The following is a 17,500-nucleotide window of genomic DNA, read 5'->3' on the forward strand; positions in this document are numbered from 1 at the left end:
TCTGATGCGACTTCCTTTGTCTCTCAAAGTTAATTATTTATTGATTTGAGAAAATAATCAGAAGATTAAATGTATAATAAAAATATTTATAAAAATATCTTATTTCGTCCAAGAAACTACAAATATATATATATATATATAACAAATATATTTAAGAATATTTAGCTAATAATTAGGATTCAAAACAATGAATTTATGTTTATTGCAGAATAATCTAGAAATTCAAATGGATTTTTAATTAAAAAACAATCCTAATGCTATTCAACAAATCTTTTTTATATATTAAACTCCTGTTTATAAATATATAATATAAATATTATAAATATATATGATATAAATCATACATAAATAAATATTAACAATACATTAATTAATATTATTAATTGAATGTGTTTATTGATGAATAGTTTAATAAAGAACCTGTTGAATGTGAACATGGACGTGTGTGTGTGTGTGTGTGTGTGTGTGTGTGTGTGTGTGTCCTACATGCAGGCTGGGGTGGTAGGTGAGCAGTCCGTTGTCACACAGCGTCACGTACTTCTTCTTCCACTCCTTGTTCAGCGTCTTCCCACTTCTCTTCAGCAGCATCCCCTGAAGAGAGGAAACACACACCTGAGGTACAAGTACACACGAGTACTTCTACTGGTACACACCTGAGGTACAAGTACACACGAGTAGTTCTACTGGTACACACCTGAGGTACAAGTACACACGAGTACTTCTACTGGTACACACCTGAGGTACAAGTACACACGAGTACTTCTACTGGTACACACCTGAGGTACAAGTACACACGAGTACTTCTACTGGTACACACCTGAGGTACAAGTACACACGAGTACTTCTACTGTGTTGACAGATGTAAAAAAACAACCTCTTTCTCGTCAGATTGTCATCTTTCCGACGGCACATGAACGCATCACGCGAGCCGATTGTTCATCAGAAACATTTGATTCTTCGCGTCTCATTTAAAATAAGCAGGACTTTTATTTTGTAGTAACGCGTCGTTGCGTTACTTCCTGTCCTCTGAGCTTCTGGAGCGGCGGTAACGAGGAGCCGGATCAAAGCCCGTCTCACGGGGAGCCACTTATTTAAACGTGGGACTCGAACGCCCGGCTCTCCTACGCACATCAGCCGCGGCTCGCTGGCCGCCGCCCACACTTCATTTGAGCCGGATTCATTAGGTTCTGGAGAGAGAGGCAGAAGGTCAAAGAGGAGGCGTGGGGGGGGGGAGGGGGGGGGGGGGTAAAACTGTCCGCTGATTAGCAATTACAGCCGTGCTGCCACGCGTGTCACTTCACTGGACCTCGGCAACATTAACACTCCGACAGAGGATATTAATAGAGTCCAGCCGTGAAGGGAGGAGGGGGGGGCAGGACACCGCTCAGCTTTCATTACGCCGCTCGGTGGTGGCGGGACGGGCCCCGGGTGACCCCTCGCCGCCAGTGACGGCACATTCGCCGTTAATTGGCGCTGACATAACGCCAAAAAAGAGTGTGTGTGGGGAGGGGGGGGGGGCTTGAAAGATTCCTCCGGCAGATCCAGATCCTGGAGTTAGGTCTGGGTTCTGGTCCCCGTGTAGAAGCCCCCCCCCAACCGGGTGTGAAACCGGTCTCTGGATCCATTACTGGCACATCATCAGCTTCCAGAGCCTCGTCAGGTCGCTCATGTTGTTTCCAGAGATTAACACTAATTTCAGCTCATGTCAAGAGGAAGTAAGTGTGTCTGTGTGTGTGTGTGTGTGTGTGTGCGTGTGTGTGCGTGCGCTACAACAACAGGGTTTCCCCACGGTGCACTAAACAAGACTTGACGAGCTTCCTGCTGCTCTGAAGTGAAAGCTGCCGCCAGCCGTGCAGCTGTCAGGCCAGCTGATCGTCGCCGTGGAGCCGGATGTGTGTTTACATCAATTAGGACGCGTTCCATTCTAATCAGTCAGGACGCTAATGACCACGAGTCCTCACCAACGTGGTCCTGTTGGTCCTTCTGCTTCCATCGCGATCATGTGACAGCACCAAATGAGTCCTCCACGTCCGGTGGACATCATCTACCACTGTCGCCTACGTCTCTTTGTCTCTACTACGTCCCTTTGTCTCTACTACGTCCCTTTGTCTCTACTACGTCTCTTTGTCTCTACTACGTCCCTTTGTCTCTACTACGTCTCTTTGTCTCTACTACGTCTCTACGTCTCTTTGTCTCTACTACGTCTCTACGTCTCTTTGTCTCTACTACGTCCCTTTGTCTCTACTACGTCTCTACTACGTCTCTTTGTCTCTACGTCTCTACTACGTCTCTACTACGTCTCTTTGTCTCTACGTCTCTACTACGTCTCTTTGTCTCTACTACGTCTCTACGTCTCTTTGTCTCTACTACGTCTCTTTGTCTCTACCACGTCTTTACGTCTCTTTGTCTCTACTACGTCTCTACGTCTCTGTCTCTACTACGTCCCTTTGTCCCTTTGTCTCTACTACATCCCTTTGTCTCTACTACGTCTCTTTGTCTCTACTACGTCTCTTTGTCTCTACCACGTCTTTACGTCTCTTTGTCTCTACTACGTCTCTACGTCTCTGTCTCTACTACGTCCCTTTGTCCCTTTGTCTCTACTACATCCCTTTGTCTCTACTACGTCCCTTTGTCTCTACTACGTCTCTTTGTCTCTACTACGTCTCTACGTCTCTACTACGTCCCTTTGTCTCTTTGTCTCTACTACATCCCTTTGTCTCTACTACGTCCCTTTGTCTCTACTACATCCCTTTGTCTCTACTACGTCCCTTTGTCTCTACTACGTCTCTTTGTCTCTACTACGTCTCTACGTCTCTACTACGTCCCTTTGTCTCTTTGTCTCTACTACGTCTCTTTGTCTCTACTACGTCTCTTTGTCTCTACTACGTCTCTTTGTCTCTACCACGTCTTTACGTCTCTTTGTCTCTACTACGTCTCTACGTCTCTTTGTCTCTACTACGTCCCTTTGTCTCTACTACGTCCCTTTGTCTCTACTACGTCCCCTTGTCTCTACTACGTCCCTTTGTCTCTACTACGTCTCTACTACGTCTCTACGTCTCTTTGTCTCTACTACGTCTCTACTACGTCTCTACTACGTCTCTACTACGTCTCTTTGTCTCTACGTCTCTACTACGTCTCTTTGTCTCTACTACGTCTCTACTACGTCTCTACGTCTCTTTGTCTCTACTACGTCTCTTTGTCTCTACTACGTCTCTACGTCTCTTTGTCTCTACGTCTCTTTGTCTCTATTACGTCTCTTTGTCTCTACCACATCTTTACGTCTCTTTGTCTCTACTACGTCTCTACGTCTCTGTCTCTACTACGTCCCTTTGTCCCTTTGTCTCTACTACATCCCTTTGTCTCTACTACGTCCCTTTGTCTCTACTACGTCTCTTTGTCTCTACTACGTCTCTTTGTCTCTACTACGTCTCTACGTCTCTACTACGTCCCTTTGTCTCTTTGTCTCTACTACGTCCCTTTGTCTCTACTACGTCCCTTTGTCTCTACTACGTCCCTTTGTCCCTTTGTCTCTACTACATCCCTTTGTCTCTACTACATCCCTTTGTCTCTACTACGTCCCTTTGTCTCTACTACGTCCCTTTGTCTCTACTACATCTCTTTGTCTCTACTACGTCTCTTTGTCTCTACTACGTCTCTACGTCTCTACTACGTCCCTTTGTCTCTACTACGTCTCTTTGTCTCTACTACGTCTCTTTGTCTCTACCACGTCTTTACGTCTCTTTGTCTCTACTACGTCTCTTTGTCTCTACTACGTCTCTACTACGTCTCTTTGTCTCTACTACGCCTCTACTACATCTTTACTACGCCCTCTACTATGTCTCTACTACGTCTCTACTACGTTTCTACTACGTCTCTACTACGTCTCTACTATGTCTCTACTACGTCTCTTTGTCTCTACTACGTCTACTACGTCTCTACTATGTCTCTACTACATCTCTACTATGCCCTCTACTACGTCTCTACTACGTCTCTACTACGTCTCTACTACGCCCTCTACTATGTCTCTACTACGTCTTTGTCTCTACTACGTCTATACTACGTCTCTACTATGTCTCTACTACGTCTTTGTCTCTACTACGTCTCTACTACGTCTCTACTACGTCTCTACTATGTCTCTACTACATCTCTACTACGCCCTCTACTATGTCTCTACTACGTCTCTACTATGTCTCTACTACGTCTTTGTCTCTACTACGCCTCTACTACGCCTCTACTACGTCTTTGTCTCTACTACATCTTTACTACGCCCTCTACTATGTCTCTACTACGTCTACTACGTCTCTACTACGTCTCTACTACGTCTCTTTGTCTCTACAATGTCTCTACTACGTCTCTACTACGTCTCTTTGTCTCTACAATGTCTCTACTACGTCTCTACTACGTCTCTACTATGTCTCTACTACGCCTCTACTACGTCTCTACTACGTCTTTGTCTCTACTACGTCTCTACTACATCTTTACTACGCCCTCTACAATGTCTCTACTACGTCTCTACTATGTCTCTACTACATCTCTACTACGCCCTCTACTATGTCTCTACTACGTCTTTGTCTCTACTACGTCTCTACTACGTCTTTGTCTCTACTACGTCTCTACTACATCTTTACTACGCCCTCTACAATGTCTCTACTACGTCTCTACTATGTCTCTACTACATCTCTACTACGCCCTCTACTATGTCTCTACTACGTCTCTACTACGTCTCTTTGTCTCTACCATGTCTCTACTACGCCTCTACTACGTCTCTTTGTCTCCTACGTCTCCTTGTCTCCTACGTCTCCTACGTCTCCTAATCTTCTATGTCTCCTACGTCTCTTTATCTCCTACGTCTCCTTGTCTCCTACGTCTCCTAGTCTTCTATGTCTCCTACGTCTCTTTGTCTCCTACGTCTCTTTGTCTCCTACGTCTCCTTGTCTCCTACGTCTCCTTGTCTTCTATGTCTCCTACGTCTCTTTGTCTCCTACGTCTCTTTGTCTCCTACGTCTCCTTGTCTCCTACGTCTCCTAATCTTCTATGTCTCCTACGTCTCCTAATCTTCTATGTCTCCTACGTCTCTTTATCTCCTACGTCTCCTTGTCTCCTACGTCTCCTAGTCTTCTATGTCTCCTACGTCTCTTTATCTCCTACGTCTCTTTATCTCCTACGTCTCCTAGTCTTCTATGTCTCCTACGTCTCTTTGTCTCCTACGTCTCTTTGTCTCCTACGTCTCCTTGTCTCCTACGTCTCCTTGTCTTCTATGTCTCCTACGTCTCTTTGTCTCCTACGTCTCTTTGTCTCCTACGTCTCCTTGTCTCCTACGTCTCCTAATCTTCTATGTCTCCTACGTCTCCTAATCTTCTATGTCTCCTACGTCTCTTTATCTCCTACGTCTCCTTGTCTCCTACGTCTCCTAGTCTTCTATGTCTCCTACGTCTCTTTATCTCCTACGTCTCTTTATCTCCTACGTCTCCTTGTCTCCTACGTCTCCTTGTCTCCTATTCTCCTACAGCTGACTTACTTCGATATCCAGATGAAGAGTAAAGACGTTTGTTGTGAATGCTTCAGAGTCTTTTTATTTCCTTTAACTTAATATTCTCCTTTCAGCTTATTGTTTTGAGAGATGGATCTGTGGAACATGAAAAAGGACTACCACAGAAGGTCAGTGGGCTCCCTGATGTTGGACCGGGTGGCTCTGGAGGAACCGGACTGAACCAAACCGGAGCCAGACAATATCTCTTCCACTTCCACGTCCAGACCTGGTATTTGGGGAGGGAGACGTCAGCAAATTAATTTTGGCCATCCATCCTGGGGATGACAAGCGATCAGTTTGCTGCAGGGGAAGGCTAATTGAACGCCGCGTCGAAGCCCTCCTGATGGGTAATATCTTTCATTATTCACCTCCCCGGGCTTCATGACACACACGTCGCCTCTTATTTTACCTTCGGGAGGGGGGGGGGGGGGGCGGCCATGACAGCTCACAAGGTCTCCACATGGGAAAATAGATGTGGGGAGATAAATACAGCTTCAGATATACTCTCTCTCGCTGCACGAGGCAGTCCTCCGCCCCGGTGAAGTATTGTGGGGTAGTGCTTAGGAAAAGGTCGCTAGCTCGAGGGGGCGAGGAGATGAAGTCATTTGTTAGGCATCCGAAAACGTCCAAGGGCGTCACTGAGATTTACAGCTTTTAAAAAGCTCCAAACAAAGAGTTGTGTTCGAGTGGGCGGAAGCAGCGACGCAGACGGGAAGGATGCAAGTTTTCTAATCGCGTATAAATACTCATTATGGATCCCTGAAATCTCCCCGGGACACGCTCACTCCCCCCCCCCCCGGTCGCACTGACACACTTCTTCTCCCGGGTGAAGTATCGCGGAGGAGTGCTTAAGAAAAGGTCGCTAGCTCGGGGGAAGCGAGGACATGAAGTCATTCGTTAGACGACGCATCCGCAGAAACCCGAGGGTCTCTGATTAACAGCAGTCACATGGGGGGGGGGACTTTCTCTTTCCCAAGTTTGTGGACAGCAGGCGGTAAGAACCTTAAGAACCTTTGTGAGATCTAAACCCAAAGAAAGGACTAATCGACCCTCTAATCACTCCATCACCCCCTATCCCCTCACACAATAGACTCTCCCCCGGCCTCTCGAATGGAGTGACAGCGGATCGGAGAGGAGATACGGGGGGAGGCAGAATCTGTGGAGGAGACCCGGGATGATCTGGAAGGGGGGGTCGGAGACCTTTTGTTCTTCCTCGTCCCCAGACGGCAGGAGGCTGAATTAGAGGTGTCACCGGCGGGGAAGCCGGACGCTCCCTCGCCTATCGGCTATCGGCATCTGATCCGGCGGAGCGGCGGTCAAGCTCATCCATCATCCGCTCAGACGGTCGAATCAGGAATAGAGGAACCTGTGAGGGTCCAGGTGAACGTCACCTGGTGGGGAGACGAGGTCCGTCCTCGTCTATTCAGTCTCCAAACAAAGGAACATGATCTTAGATCTCAATATTCTCTTGACCTGATGTGTATTTCTGTGTTGAGATTCATTTCTTTGATCCCTGTCTGCGTCTCAAGTCCCTCCAACGAAGACTTTGGTTTCCCACTTTAAAGCGAGGCCCTCGAACCCGACGCCGGGTGCCACGGGAGGCCGGGGTAGAAAGACCCCGAGACCGGCCGCCATCACAAGGTCGCCGTTGATGAGGCGAAGGCCGACCCCCCCCCCCAGGGGGACGGGGTCCACATCAAATGAAACACCACCGAAGAAGAGGAGCTGATTTATACGATAAGAGTTCTGGGTAATTAATTAGAAACTCAATTATCCAAACCTTACTTCAGCAGTCTCGATTCATTAGCGGATGAAATAAAAGAATTTTAAAAAAACACGATGGCCGACGAACCGCGGAGACGGAAAACGGCAGGAGACCCCCCAGGTCACCACGAACGGTCCAGCTCAACACACACACACACACACACACACACACACACACACACACACACGTGGAACAACAACCCCCCCCACACACACACAAACCGCCGGCGAGCGCTCCGTGGAGACCGCCATGCCGAAGCGTAATGAGCACGATCTAAAAATGCTCTTTGATTGACGCCTGTGTTCCTTGTTTTAATTATTTCTCAAACAAAACGAGAGACCCCCCCCAGAAGAAATCTAATTTACAGGGGTTAGTGTGCATGACAAAAATGTCATCATGGCCAAAATGGCTCCGAGCGGTGACAACCTTTCTCAGGGAAATGATATTTTTCCAATCCGGCGGAAGGCGGATCGCGTCGCCCTCGTTAAAGCCTTGATAGCAGGTCTTTAATATTCACCGTCTTAATTAGGGACGCAGTTAATTTCATTAAATTCTTTGGCTGCTAAATGAAGCAGATTATGAGACATCTTTTATTGCGAAGCGTGAAATTACAGCCTGCCCGCTGCCAATGGCGGGGCGAAACTAATGAATTACAGGGTAAATAACACCCGAATTAACCATCCAATTTAACTCCTCACGAAGCGGCCGGCGCCGAGGGGGGACGAGTAGACTTGTCAAAACCACCCAACCCCGCGAGAGGCAATTACAACCTCCACTCTAATCAGCTGCTCGCAGCAGAAGAAGAAGACGACGAACGCCGTCCGAGGCCTCGAGACCGCCGACGGGAACCACGGTCCACTTGGAGGTCAGTGACACAAACAACCTCCGAAACCTCTTTTTAGAACCTACTTCACTGGAAAGAGTCAAGTAAAGGCCTCAAAGAGTCAAGTAAAGACCTCAGTGTCAGGTAAAGACACAAAGAGTCAATTAACAGCCTCAAAGAGTCAAGTAAAGACCACAAAGAGTCAAGTAAATACCTCAAAGAGCCACAGAGTCAAATAAAGACCACAAAGAGTCAAGTAAAGGCCTCAGAGTCAGTTAAAGACACACAGAGTCAAGTAAAGACCACAAAGTCAATTAACAGCCTCAAAGAGTCAAGTAAAGACCACAAAGAGTCAAGTAAAAACCTCAAAGTAAAGGCCTCAAAGAGTCAAGTAAAGACCACAAAGAGTCAAGTAAAGACCTCAAAGAGTCAAGTAAAGGCCTCAAAAAGTCAGGTAAAGACCACAAAGAGTCAAGTAAAAACCTCAAAGTAAAGGCCTCAAAGAGTCAAGTAAAGACCACAAAGAGTCAAGTAAAGACCTCAAAGAGTCAAGTAAAGGCCTCAAAAAGTCAGGTAAAGACCACAAAGAGTCAAGTAAAGACCTCAAAGTAAAGGTCTCAAAGAGTCAAGTAAAGAGTCAAGTAAAGGCCTCAAAGAGTCAGGTAAAGACCTCAGTGTCAGGTAAAGACACAAAGAGTCAATTAACAGCCTCAAAGAGTCAAGTAAAGGCCTCAAAGAGTCAAGTAAAGACCTCAGTGTCAGGTAAAGACACAAAGAGTCAATTAACAGCCTCAAAGAGTCAAGTAAATACCTGAAAGAGCCACAGAGTCAAATAAAGACCACAAAGAGTCAAGTAAAGGCCTCAGTCAGTTAAAGACACAAAGAGTCAAGTAAAGACCACAAAGAGTCAAATAACAGCCTCAAAGAGTCAAGTAAAGACCTCAAAGAGCCACAGAGTCAAATAAAGACTACAAAGAGTCACGTAAAGACCCCAAAGAGTCAAGTAAAGACCTCAAAGAGCCACAGAGTCAAATAAAGACTACAAAGAGTCAAGTAAAGGCCTCAAAGAGCTTACACTTTTCAGAGCGTTGAAGTCCTGAATATTCTGGATTCTTGTGGACCAGCTTCTGTAATCAAACAGATATGGACAACAGTAGTTCTGATCCGTGGCTTCTCTGCTCTGGAACCAGGACTCTGGAGACCTGGAGACCCTCTACCGAAGGACTCCAGTGGCCACAGTAACGGCTGCCGTTGGTACTGGGCAGCTCCCAGTGGGCCTCTCTGGGAGCTGGTGCTGGAGGTAATGAATTCAGATTGTTCGGTTGGTGATTAGCAGCTCATTAGCGTGCAGCAGATGTCGGAGGAGCCCCAAGATGGACGCCACGTCCTCGGCTCGGCGGGCGCCGCCGTCACGTCCTCGCGCAGCTCGAGAGGAGAAGGCGGTTTAACCCGACCGTCTTTGAACGCACCGTCAGGAATTAATTACGATCTTGTGAGTTTTTAATATTCTAATTGGAGGTATTTAAACAACTTTAAAGGAACATGAATGTGTTTAAACTCCCGTTTTAAGACATTTCATCTGTTTTTAATATAGTTTTCCACTCTTCACCAACAACAAACTCCGTTATTTAATATTCATTGAACCTCAAAGCCGCCACATGTGGAAGAGAAGAGAGAAAAACAACTTGTTAAAAGTGAAAGGAACCAAGAAAACTGTCGGATGCCGTTTCCTCCTGAGAGCCGGAGACGACGGGGCCTCGACCCCAACACACACACATTAACACGAGTGTGTGTGTGTGTGTGTGTGTGTGTGTGTACAGAAGAGCTTCTCTGGACACGATACGTGCAGTTTGTGTGGATAATTGCCACAGAGTGGAAACCCGCCTTCTTCCCATTATAACCAACCGTGTCTCCCTGTGTGTGTGTGTGTGTGTGTGTGTGTGTGTGTGTGTGTGGTTTTAATGAGCGCTGGACTCTCTTCACGAAGGCGTTCCTCTTTAACAAAAGGAGAAACTGAACCGCCGTCACCTCCAGTGGAGAGTCGCTCTAATGAGATCAGGAGGCGGACAAGTGGCTTAAACACACACACAAGAAGTCGGAGCAGAAAGAGACGCTTTAAGAAACATATTAAATATAGATATACTAAAAAACAGGAATAGGTCGATTTGATGATTAGACTTTAAACTGGTTTGACTTGCTGAGTGACTAACTGGTACTATTCCGTGTACTTCTTCCTCCGTGTTGTGTCCTGCTGCCTCATTAGACCAATAAAAACAAGAAGAAGAGTGCTTCTCTCCTTGTCTCCTCTCCCCTACCCCCCCCCCCCCCCCCCTCAGTGTCTCTCTAATCAAGTGATTTGTTCATTAGCAGATTACAAACGAGGCCGTGGCGACGACACAAGAGGCTGCGATTAGTGCTGGTTAATTGTCTGGTTTGCGTTTCAGGACACACACACACACACACACGCGCACACACACACACGCGCGCACACACACACACACACACACACACACACACACACACACACACACACACACACACACACACACACACACACACACACACACACACACACACACACACACACACACACACACACACACACACACACACACACACACACACACACACACACACACACACACACACACACACACACACACACACACACACACACACACAGCTCAGATTCAGGTGCTCTGCTCTCCATCGCAGCAGGAATGTGAGATCCGTCCTCCGCTCCCCTTCTTGTCCATCAAAGAGCCGCTTTGAAGGGAGGTGTGGGGGGGGGGTCTGGCTGGAGGACCCGGGAGAGCCCCCGGCTCTAATTGATGCTAAGTGTGTGATTCCAGTGTTCAGACAGGAAGTCTCACCTGTTTGATGGGGATGGCTCGCCCGCTGCCGATGCTGTCGGCTCGAGCCTCCAGGCCCTTCTTGTCCGGCTCGCTGGCCTTCCTGGACTGAGGAGCCAATGAAAACCCGTTATTACTGCAGGGGGGGAGCAGCAGTTACATCAAGGAGAGAACTGGGCAGTCGCTTTGTCTCTTTGTGGTCGTTTTGTGTCTCTTTGTCTATGTACAGTCTTTTTGTTACTTTGCGTTTGTTTTGTGTCTCTTTGCCGTGGTTTTGCCTCTTTTTAGTCATTTTGTGTCCCTTTGTGGTCATTTTGTCTCTTAGTGGTTGTTTTGTTTCTTTGTGGTTGTTTTGTCTCTTTGTAGTCGTTTTGTTTCTTTGTGGTTGTTTCGTTTCTTTGTGGTTGTTTTGTCTCTTTCTAGTCGTTTTGTGTCTCTTTAGTCGTTTTGTGTCTCTTTGTAGTCGTTTTGTGTCTCTTTAGTCGTTTTGTGTCTCTTTAGTCGTTTTGTGTCACTTTAGTCGTTTTGTGTCTCTTTAGTCGTTTTGTGTCTCTTTAGTCGTTTTGTGTCTCTTTGTAGTCGTTTTGTGTCTCTTTAGTCGTTTTGTGTCTCTTTAGTCGTTTTGTGTCTCTTTGCAGTCGTTTTGTGTCTCTTTAGTCGTTTTGTGTCTCTTTAGTCGTTTTGCGTCTCTTTAGTCGTTTTGCGTCTCTTTGTAGTCGTTTTGTGTCTCTTTGTAGTCGTTTTGTGTCTCTTTAGTCGTTTTGCAGTCGTTTTGTGTCTCTTTAGTCGTTTTGTGTCTCTTTGCAGTCGTTTTGTGTCTCTTTAGTCGTTTTGTGTCTCTTTAGTCGTTTTGCGTCTCTTTAGTCGTTTTGCGTCTCTTTGTAGTCGTTTTGTGTCTCTTTAGTCGTTTTGTGTCTCTTTAGTCGTTTTGTGTCTCTTTGCAGTCGTTTTGTGTCTCTTTAGTCGTTTTGCGTCTCTTTAGTCGTTTTGCGTCTCTTTGTAGTCGTTTTGTGTCTCTTTAGTCGTTTTGCAGTCGTTTTGTGTCTCTTTAGTCGTTTTGTGTCTCTTTAGTCGTTTTGTGTCTCTTTAGTCGTTTTGCGTCTCTTTGTAGTCGTTTTGTGTCTCTTTAGTCGTTTTGCAGTCGTTTTGTGTCTCTTTAGTCGTTTTGTGTCTCTTTAGTCGTTTTGTGTCTCTTTAGTCGTTTTGCGTCTCTTTGTAGTCGTTTTGTGTCTCATTAGTCGTTTTGCAGTCGTTTTGTGTCTCTTTAGTCGTTTTGTGTCACTTTAGTCGTTTTGTGTCTCTTTAGTCGTTTTGTGTCTCTTTGCAGTCGTTTTGTGTCTCTTTAGTCGTTTTGTGTCTCTTTAGTCGTTTTGCGTCTCTTTGTAGTCGTTTTGTGTCTCTTTAGTCGTTTTGCAGTCGTTTTGTGTCTCTTTAGTCGTTTTGCGTCTCTTTGTAGTCGTTTTGTGTCTCTTTAGTCGTTTTGCAGTCGTTTTGTGTCTCTTTAGTCGTTTTGTGTCTCTTTAGTCGTTTTGTGTCTCTTTAGTCGTTTTGCGTCTCTTTGTAGTCGTTTTGTGTCTCATTAGTCGTTTTGCAGTCGTTTTGTGTCTCTTTAGTCGTTTTGTGTCACTTTAGTCGTTTTGTGTCTCTTTAGTCGTTTTGTGTCTCTTTGCAGTCGTTTTGTGTCTCTTTAGTCGTTTTGTGTCTCTTTGTAGTCGTTTTGTGTCTCTTTAGTCGTTTTGTGTCTCTTTAGTCGTTTTGTGTCTCTTTAGTCGTTTTGTGTCACTTTAGTCGTTTTGTGTCTCTTTAGTCGTTTTGTGTCTCTGTAGTCGTTTTGTGTCTCTTTAGTCGTTTTGTGTCACTTTAGTCGTTTTGTGTCTCTTTAGTCGTTTTGTGTCTCTTTAGTCGTTTTGTGTCTCTTTGCAGTCGTTTTGTGTCTCTTTAGTCGTTTTGTGTCGTTTTGTGTCTCTTTAGTCGTTTTGTGTCTCTTTGCAGTCGTTTTGTGTCTCTTTAGTCGTTTTGTGTCGTTTTGTGTCTCTTTAGTCGTTTTGTGTCTCTTTGCAGTCGTTTTGTGTCTCTTTAGTCGTTTTGTGTCTCTTTAGTCGTTTTGTGTCTCTTTAGTCGTTTTGTGTCTCTTTGTAGTCGTTTTGTGTCTCTTTAGTCGTTTTGCGTCTCTTTGTAGTCGTTTTGTGTCTCTTTAGTCGTTTTGCAGTCGTTTTGTGTCTCTTTGCAGTCGTTTTGTGTCTCTTTAGTCGTTTTGTGTCTCTTTGCAGTCGTTTTGTGTCTCTTTGTAGTCGTTTTGTGTCTCTTTGCAGTCGTTTTGTGTCTCTTTAGTCGTTTTGTGTCTCTTTAGTCGTTTTGTGTCTCTTTAGTCGTTTTGTGTCTCTTTAGTCGTTTTGTGTCTCTTTAGTCGTTTTGTGTCTCTTTGCAGTCGTTTTGTGTCTCTTTAGTCGTTTTGTGTCTCTTTAGTCGTTTTGCGTCTCTTTAGTCGTTTTGCGTCTCTTTGTAGTCGTTTTGCGTCTCTTTGTAGTCGTTTTGTGTCTCTTTGTAGTCGTTTTGTGTCTCTTTAGTCGTTTTGCAGTCGTTTTGTGTCTCTTTAGTCGTTTTGTGTCACTTTAGTCGTTTTGTGTCTCTTTAGTCGTTTTGTGTCTCTTTGCAGTCGTTTTGTGTCTCTTTAGTCGTTTTGCGTCTCTTTAGTCGTTTTGCGTCTCTTTGTAGTCGTTTTGTGTCTCTTTAGTCGTTTTGCAGTCGTTTTGTGTCTCTTTAGTCGTTTTGTGTCTCTTTAGTCGTTTTGCGTCTCTTTGTAGTCGTTTTGTGTCTCTTTAGTCGTTTTGCAGTCGTTTTGTGTCTCTTTAGTCGTTTTGTGTCTCTTTAGTCGTTTTGTGTCTCTTTAGTCGTTTTGCGTCTCTTTGTAGTCGTTTTGTGTCTCATTAGTCGTTTTGCAGTCGTTTTGTGTCTCTTTAGTCGTTTTGTGTCACTTTAGTCGTTTTGTGTCTCTTTGCAGTCGTTTTGTGTCTCTTTAGTCGTTTTGTGTCTCTTTAGTCGTTTTGCAGTCGTTTTGTGTCTCTTTAGTCGTTTTGTGTCACTTTAGTCGTTTTGTGTCTCTTTAGTCGTTTTGTGTCTCTTTGCAGTCGTTTTGTGTCTCTTTAGTCGTTTTGTGTCTCTTTAGTCGTTTTGCGTCTCTTTGTAGTCGTTTTGTGTCTCTTTAGTCGTTTTGCAGTCGTTTTGTGTCTCTTTAGTCGTTTTGTGTCTCTTTAGTCGTTTTGTGTCTCTTTAGTCGTTTTGCGTCTCTTTGTAGTCGTTTTGTGTCTCATTAGTCGTTTTGCAGTCGTTTTGTGTCTCTTTAGTCGTTTTGTGTCACTTTAGTCGTTTTGTGTCTCTTTAGTCGTTTTGTGTCTCTTTGCAGTCGTTTTGTGTCTCTTTAGTCGTTTTGTGTCTCTTTAGTCGTTTTGTGTCTCTTTGTAGTCGTTTTGTGTCTCTTTAGTCGTTTTGTGTCTCTTTAGTCGTTTTGTGTCACTTTAGTCGTTTTGTGTCTCTTTAGTCGTTTTGTGTCTCTGTAGTCGTTTTGTGTCTCTTTAGTCGTTTTGTGTCACTTTAGTCGTTTTGTGTCTCTTTAGTCGTTTTGTGTCTCTTTAGTCGTTTTGTGTCTCTTTAGTCGTTTTGTGTCACTTTAGTCGTTTTGTGTCTCTTTAGTCGTTTTGTGTCTCTTTAGTCGTTTTGTGTCTCTTTGCAGTCGTTTTGTGTCTCTTTAGTCGTTTTGTGTCGTTTTGTGTCTCTTTAGTCGTTTTGTGTCGTTTTGTGTCTCTTTAGTCGTTTTGTGTCTCTTTGCAGTCGTTTTGTGTCTCTTTAGTCGTTTTGTGTCTCTTTAGTCGTTTTGTGTCTCTTTGTAGTCGTTTTGTGTCTCTTTAGTCGTTTTGCGTCTCTTTGTAGTCGTTTTGTGTCTCTTTAGTCGTTTTGCAGTCGTTTTGTGTCTCTTTGCAGTCGTTTTGTGTCTCTTTAGTCGTTTTGTGTCTCTTTGCAGTCGTTTTGTGTCTCTTTGTAGTCGTTTTGTGTCTCTTTGCAGTCGTTTTGTGTCTCTTTAGTCGTTTTGCGTCTCTTTGTAGTCGTTTTGTGTCTCTTTAGTCGTTTTGTGTCTCTTTAGTCGTTTTGCGTCTCTTTAGTCGTTTTGTGTCTCTTTAGTCGTTTTGTGTCGTTTTGTGTCTCTTTAGTCGTTTTGTGTCTCTTTGCAGTCGTTTTGTGTCTCTTTAGTCGTTTTGTGTCTCTTTAGTCGTTTTGTGTCTCTTTGCAGTCGTTTTGTGTCTCTTTAGTCGTTTTGTGTCTCTTTAGTCGTTTTGTGTCTCTTTGTAGTCGTTTTGTGTCTCTTTAGTCGTTTTGCGTCTCTTTGTAGTCGTTTTGTGTCTCTTTAGTCGTTTTGCAGTCGTTTTGTGTCTCTTTGCAGTCGTTTTGTGTCTCTTTAGTCGTTTTGTGTCTCTTTGCAGTCGTTTTGTGTCTCTTTAGTCGTTTTGTGTCTCTTTGCAGTCGTTTTGTGTCTCTTTGTAGTCGTTTTGTGTCTCTTTGCAGTCGTTTTGTGTCTCTTTAGTCGTTTTGCGTCTCTTTGCAGTCGTTTTGCGTCTCTTTGCAGTCGTTTTGTGTCTCTTTAGTCGTTTTGCGTCTCTTTGCAGTCGTTTTGCGTCTCTTTGCAGTCGTTTTGTGTCTCTTTAGTCGTTTTGCGTCTCTTTGCAGTCGTTTTGCGTCTCTTTGCAGTCGTTTTGTGTCTCTTTGTAGTCGTTTTGTGTCTCTTTGCAGTCGTTTTGTGTCTCTTTAGTCGTTTTGCGTCTCTTTGCAGTCGTTTTGCGTCTCTTTGCAGTCGTTTTGTGTCTGCAGTCGTTTAGTAAAACACGGGATCACTTTACACATGAACATGCCCATGTTCCATCATGTCATCAGGTAAAGCTTCTAGGCGGTTCTTACGGTGAAGAGGTTGGAGCGGCGCTTGGACTGCTTCCTGACGGGCGTGGGTGTGTTGGTGGGCGGCGGCACGTCGATGCGGAGCTCCTTCTGGCTCGTGCTCGGCGTCGACGGCACCGACGACGAGTAGTCGCTCAAGCTGCCGCCCCCGTTGCTCGTCTGGGATGACGGAGACGGACCATCGTTAAACGTGGAACTAAAGCGACCGCCGGAGGAGCCCGTGACCTCGTGACCTCTGACCTGGCTGATGTGGACGGCCGACACCTGCGCGGCGCAGACGGACGAGTGGCTCGGCGAGTTGGGCAGCGACTTGCACGGCCCGATGGACAGCTGCTGCTTCTTCCTGGTGGCCACGATCTTCTGGGCGACTGCAACGCAGACACGACACGTCACATGGCGTCCACGCCGTTTCCTGTTTACAGTCATTCAACTGGGGCCTTGATTTTCAAAATAAAGTTCCTGCTAGGACTAAAACACGTCTTCTATGACATAAACATACATAAATAACTGTTTAGAGAAACAGATTTTAAATGAGACGTGAAGAATTAAATGTTTTTGATGAAATATGAAGTGTTCGTCTCTCGTGATGCGTTCAAGGACCGTCAGAAAGATGAGAATCTGACCATAATGACCGTTTTTACAGCTTCTGAGAGCAACTTTGTAAATAAGAAAGATGACGAAGATGAAGACGATAACAAAGCGAACTTTCCTCTCGATGCCGCTGCACTTGTGTCGGCCTGGAGGCGCCCCGAGGTAACTGTTTACGAGCGTCTGCTCATTAAGGTCTTTAACGAGCTCCAATTAAAACGATGGCTTCATCCGCTGTGAGAGCGTGAAGCGGGGCCCTGTGTTTATCGGGACGGGTAATGGAGTCACTAAAAGGCCTCGTACCTGCGCTCCACCTGGCAGGTAGTATTTTACCTTTAAGTGAGCGGTTATGATAAGGCCGCGCTAAATGTTTAAACTGCTCGCTTAATGCGATCCGACTCCATCCATCAATCTGGCTCCGCTCTGAGGAGCCTAATGGAACGTCTCCAGGGGGGATTTATGACGGCTGCACCTCCCGTGAGGGGGGGGGGGGTCTGACCGGGGAACACGGTCAGGAGACGTCTCGTCGTGTTGTTGTTGTTGTTGTTGTTCTGAAACCAGACGTCTCCGGTGACGGTTGTCTGAGCCGATCGATCGTTGATCAGAAGTCACAGAATCGGGTCAGGAGACCACGACACGATCAATACGGGATCAAAGCGACTCCGCTGGCCGGATCACGCGCCGTGTGATTGGCCGAGAATGGCGAGTAAAAACGGAGACGAGACGTTAATATAAATATCAAGTGAGGTCGTCGGTGCTCGTTAGCGCACGCTAACGAAGCGGCCCGCATCTGCACTCTGACACGTGTGTGTGTGTGTGTGTGTGTGTGTGTGATTAAGCTAATTAAATTAGCGCCCTGATGGACGAGGGAGCTCGGCGCTGTCACCCCCCCAACCCTCACACAGAGGTCACCCCCCCGACTGGACTAGGCACACACACACACACACACACACACACACACACACACACACACACACACACACGGAGACCTCAACAAA

The 17,500-nt window shown here is 45.6% G+C and overlaps 1 protein-coding gene across 1 annotated transcript in view; it reads right to left on the minus strand.

Moving 5' to 3' along the window:
- Positions 1 to 17,500, minus strand: part of agap1 (ArfGAP with GTPase domain, ankyrin repeat and PH domain 1) — an 86,712-nt gene that overhangs the window by 45,262 nt on the left and 23,950 nt on the right. Inside the window, 4 exon segments of the mRNA XM_034548739.1 lie at positions 487 to 591; positions 10,992 to 11,078; positions 15,918 to 16,073; positions 16,155 to 16,282. Of these exon segments, the coding sequence (XP_034404630.1) occupies positions 487 to 591; positions 10,992 to 11,078; positions 15,918 to 16,073; positions 16,155 to 16,282 (476 nt within the window).

The sequence above is a fragment of the Cyclopterus lumpus genome, chromosome 2 (assembly GCF_009769545.1).
Source record: "Cyclopterus lumpus isolate fCycLum1 chromosome 2, fCycLum1.pri, whole genome shotgun sequence".
NCBI classification, from domain to species: domain Eukaryota; kingdom Metazoa; phylum Chordata; class Actinopteri; order Perciformes; family Cyclopteridae; genus Cyclopterus; species Cyclopterus lumpus.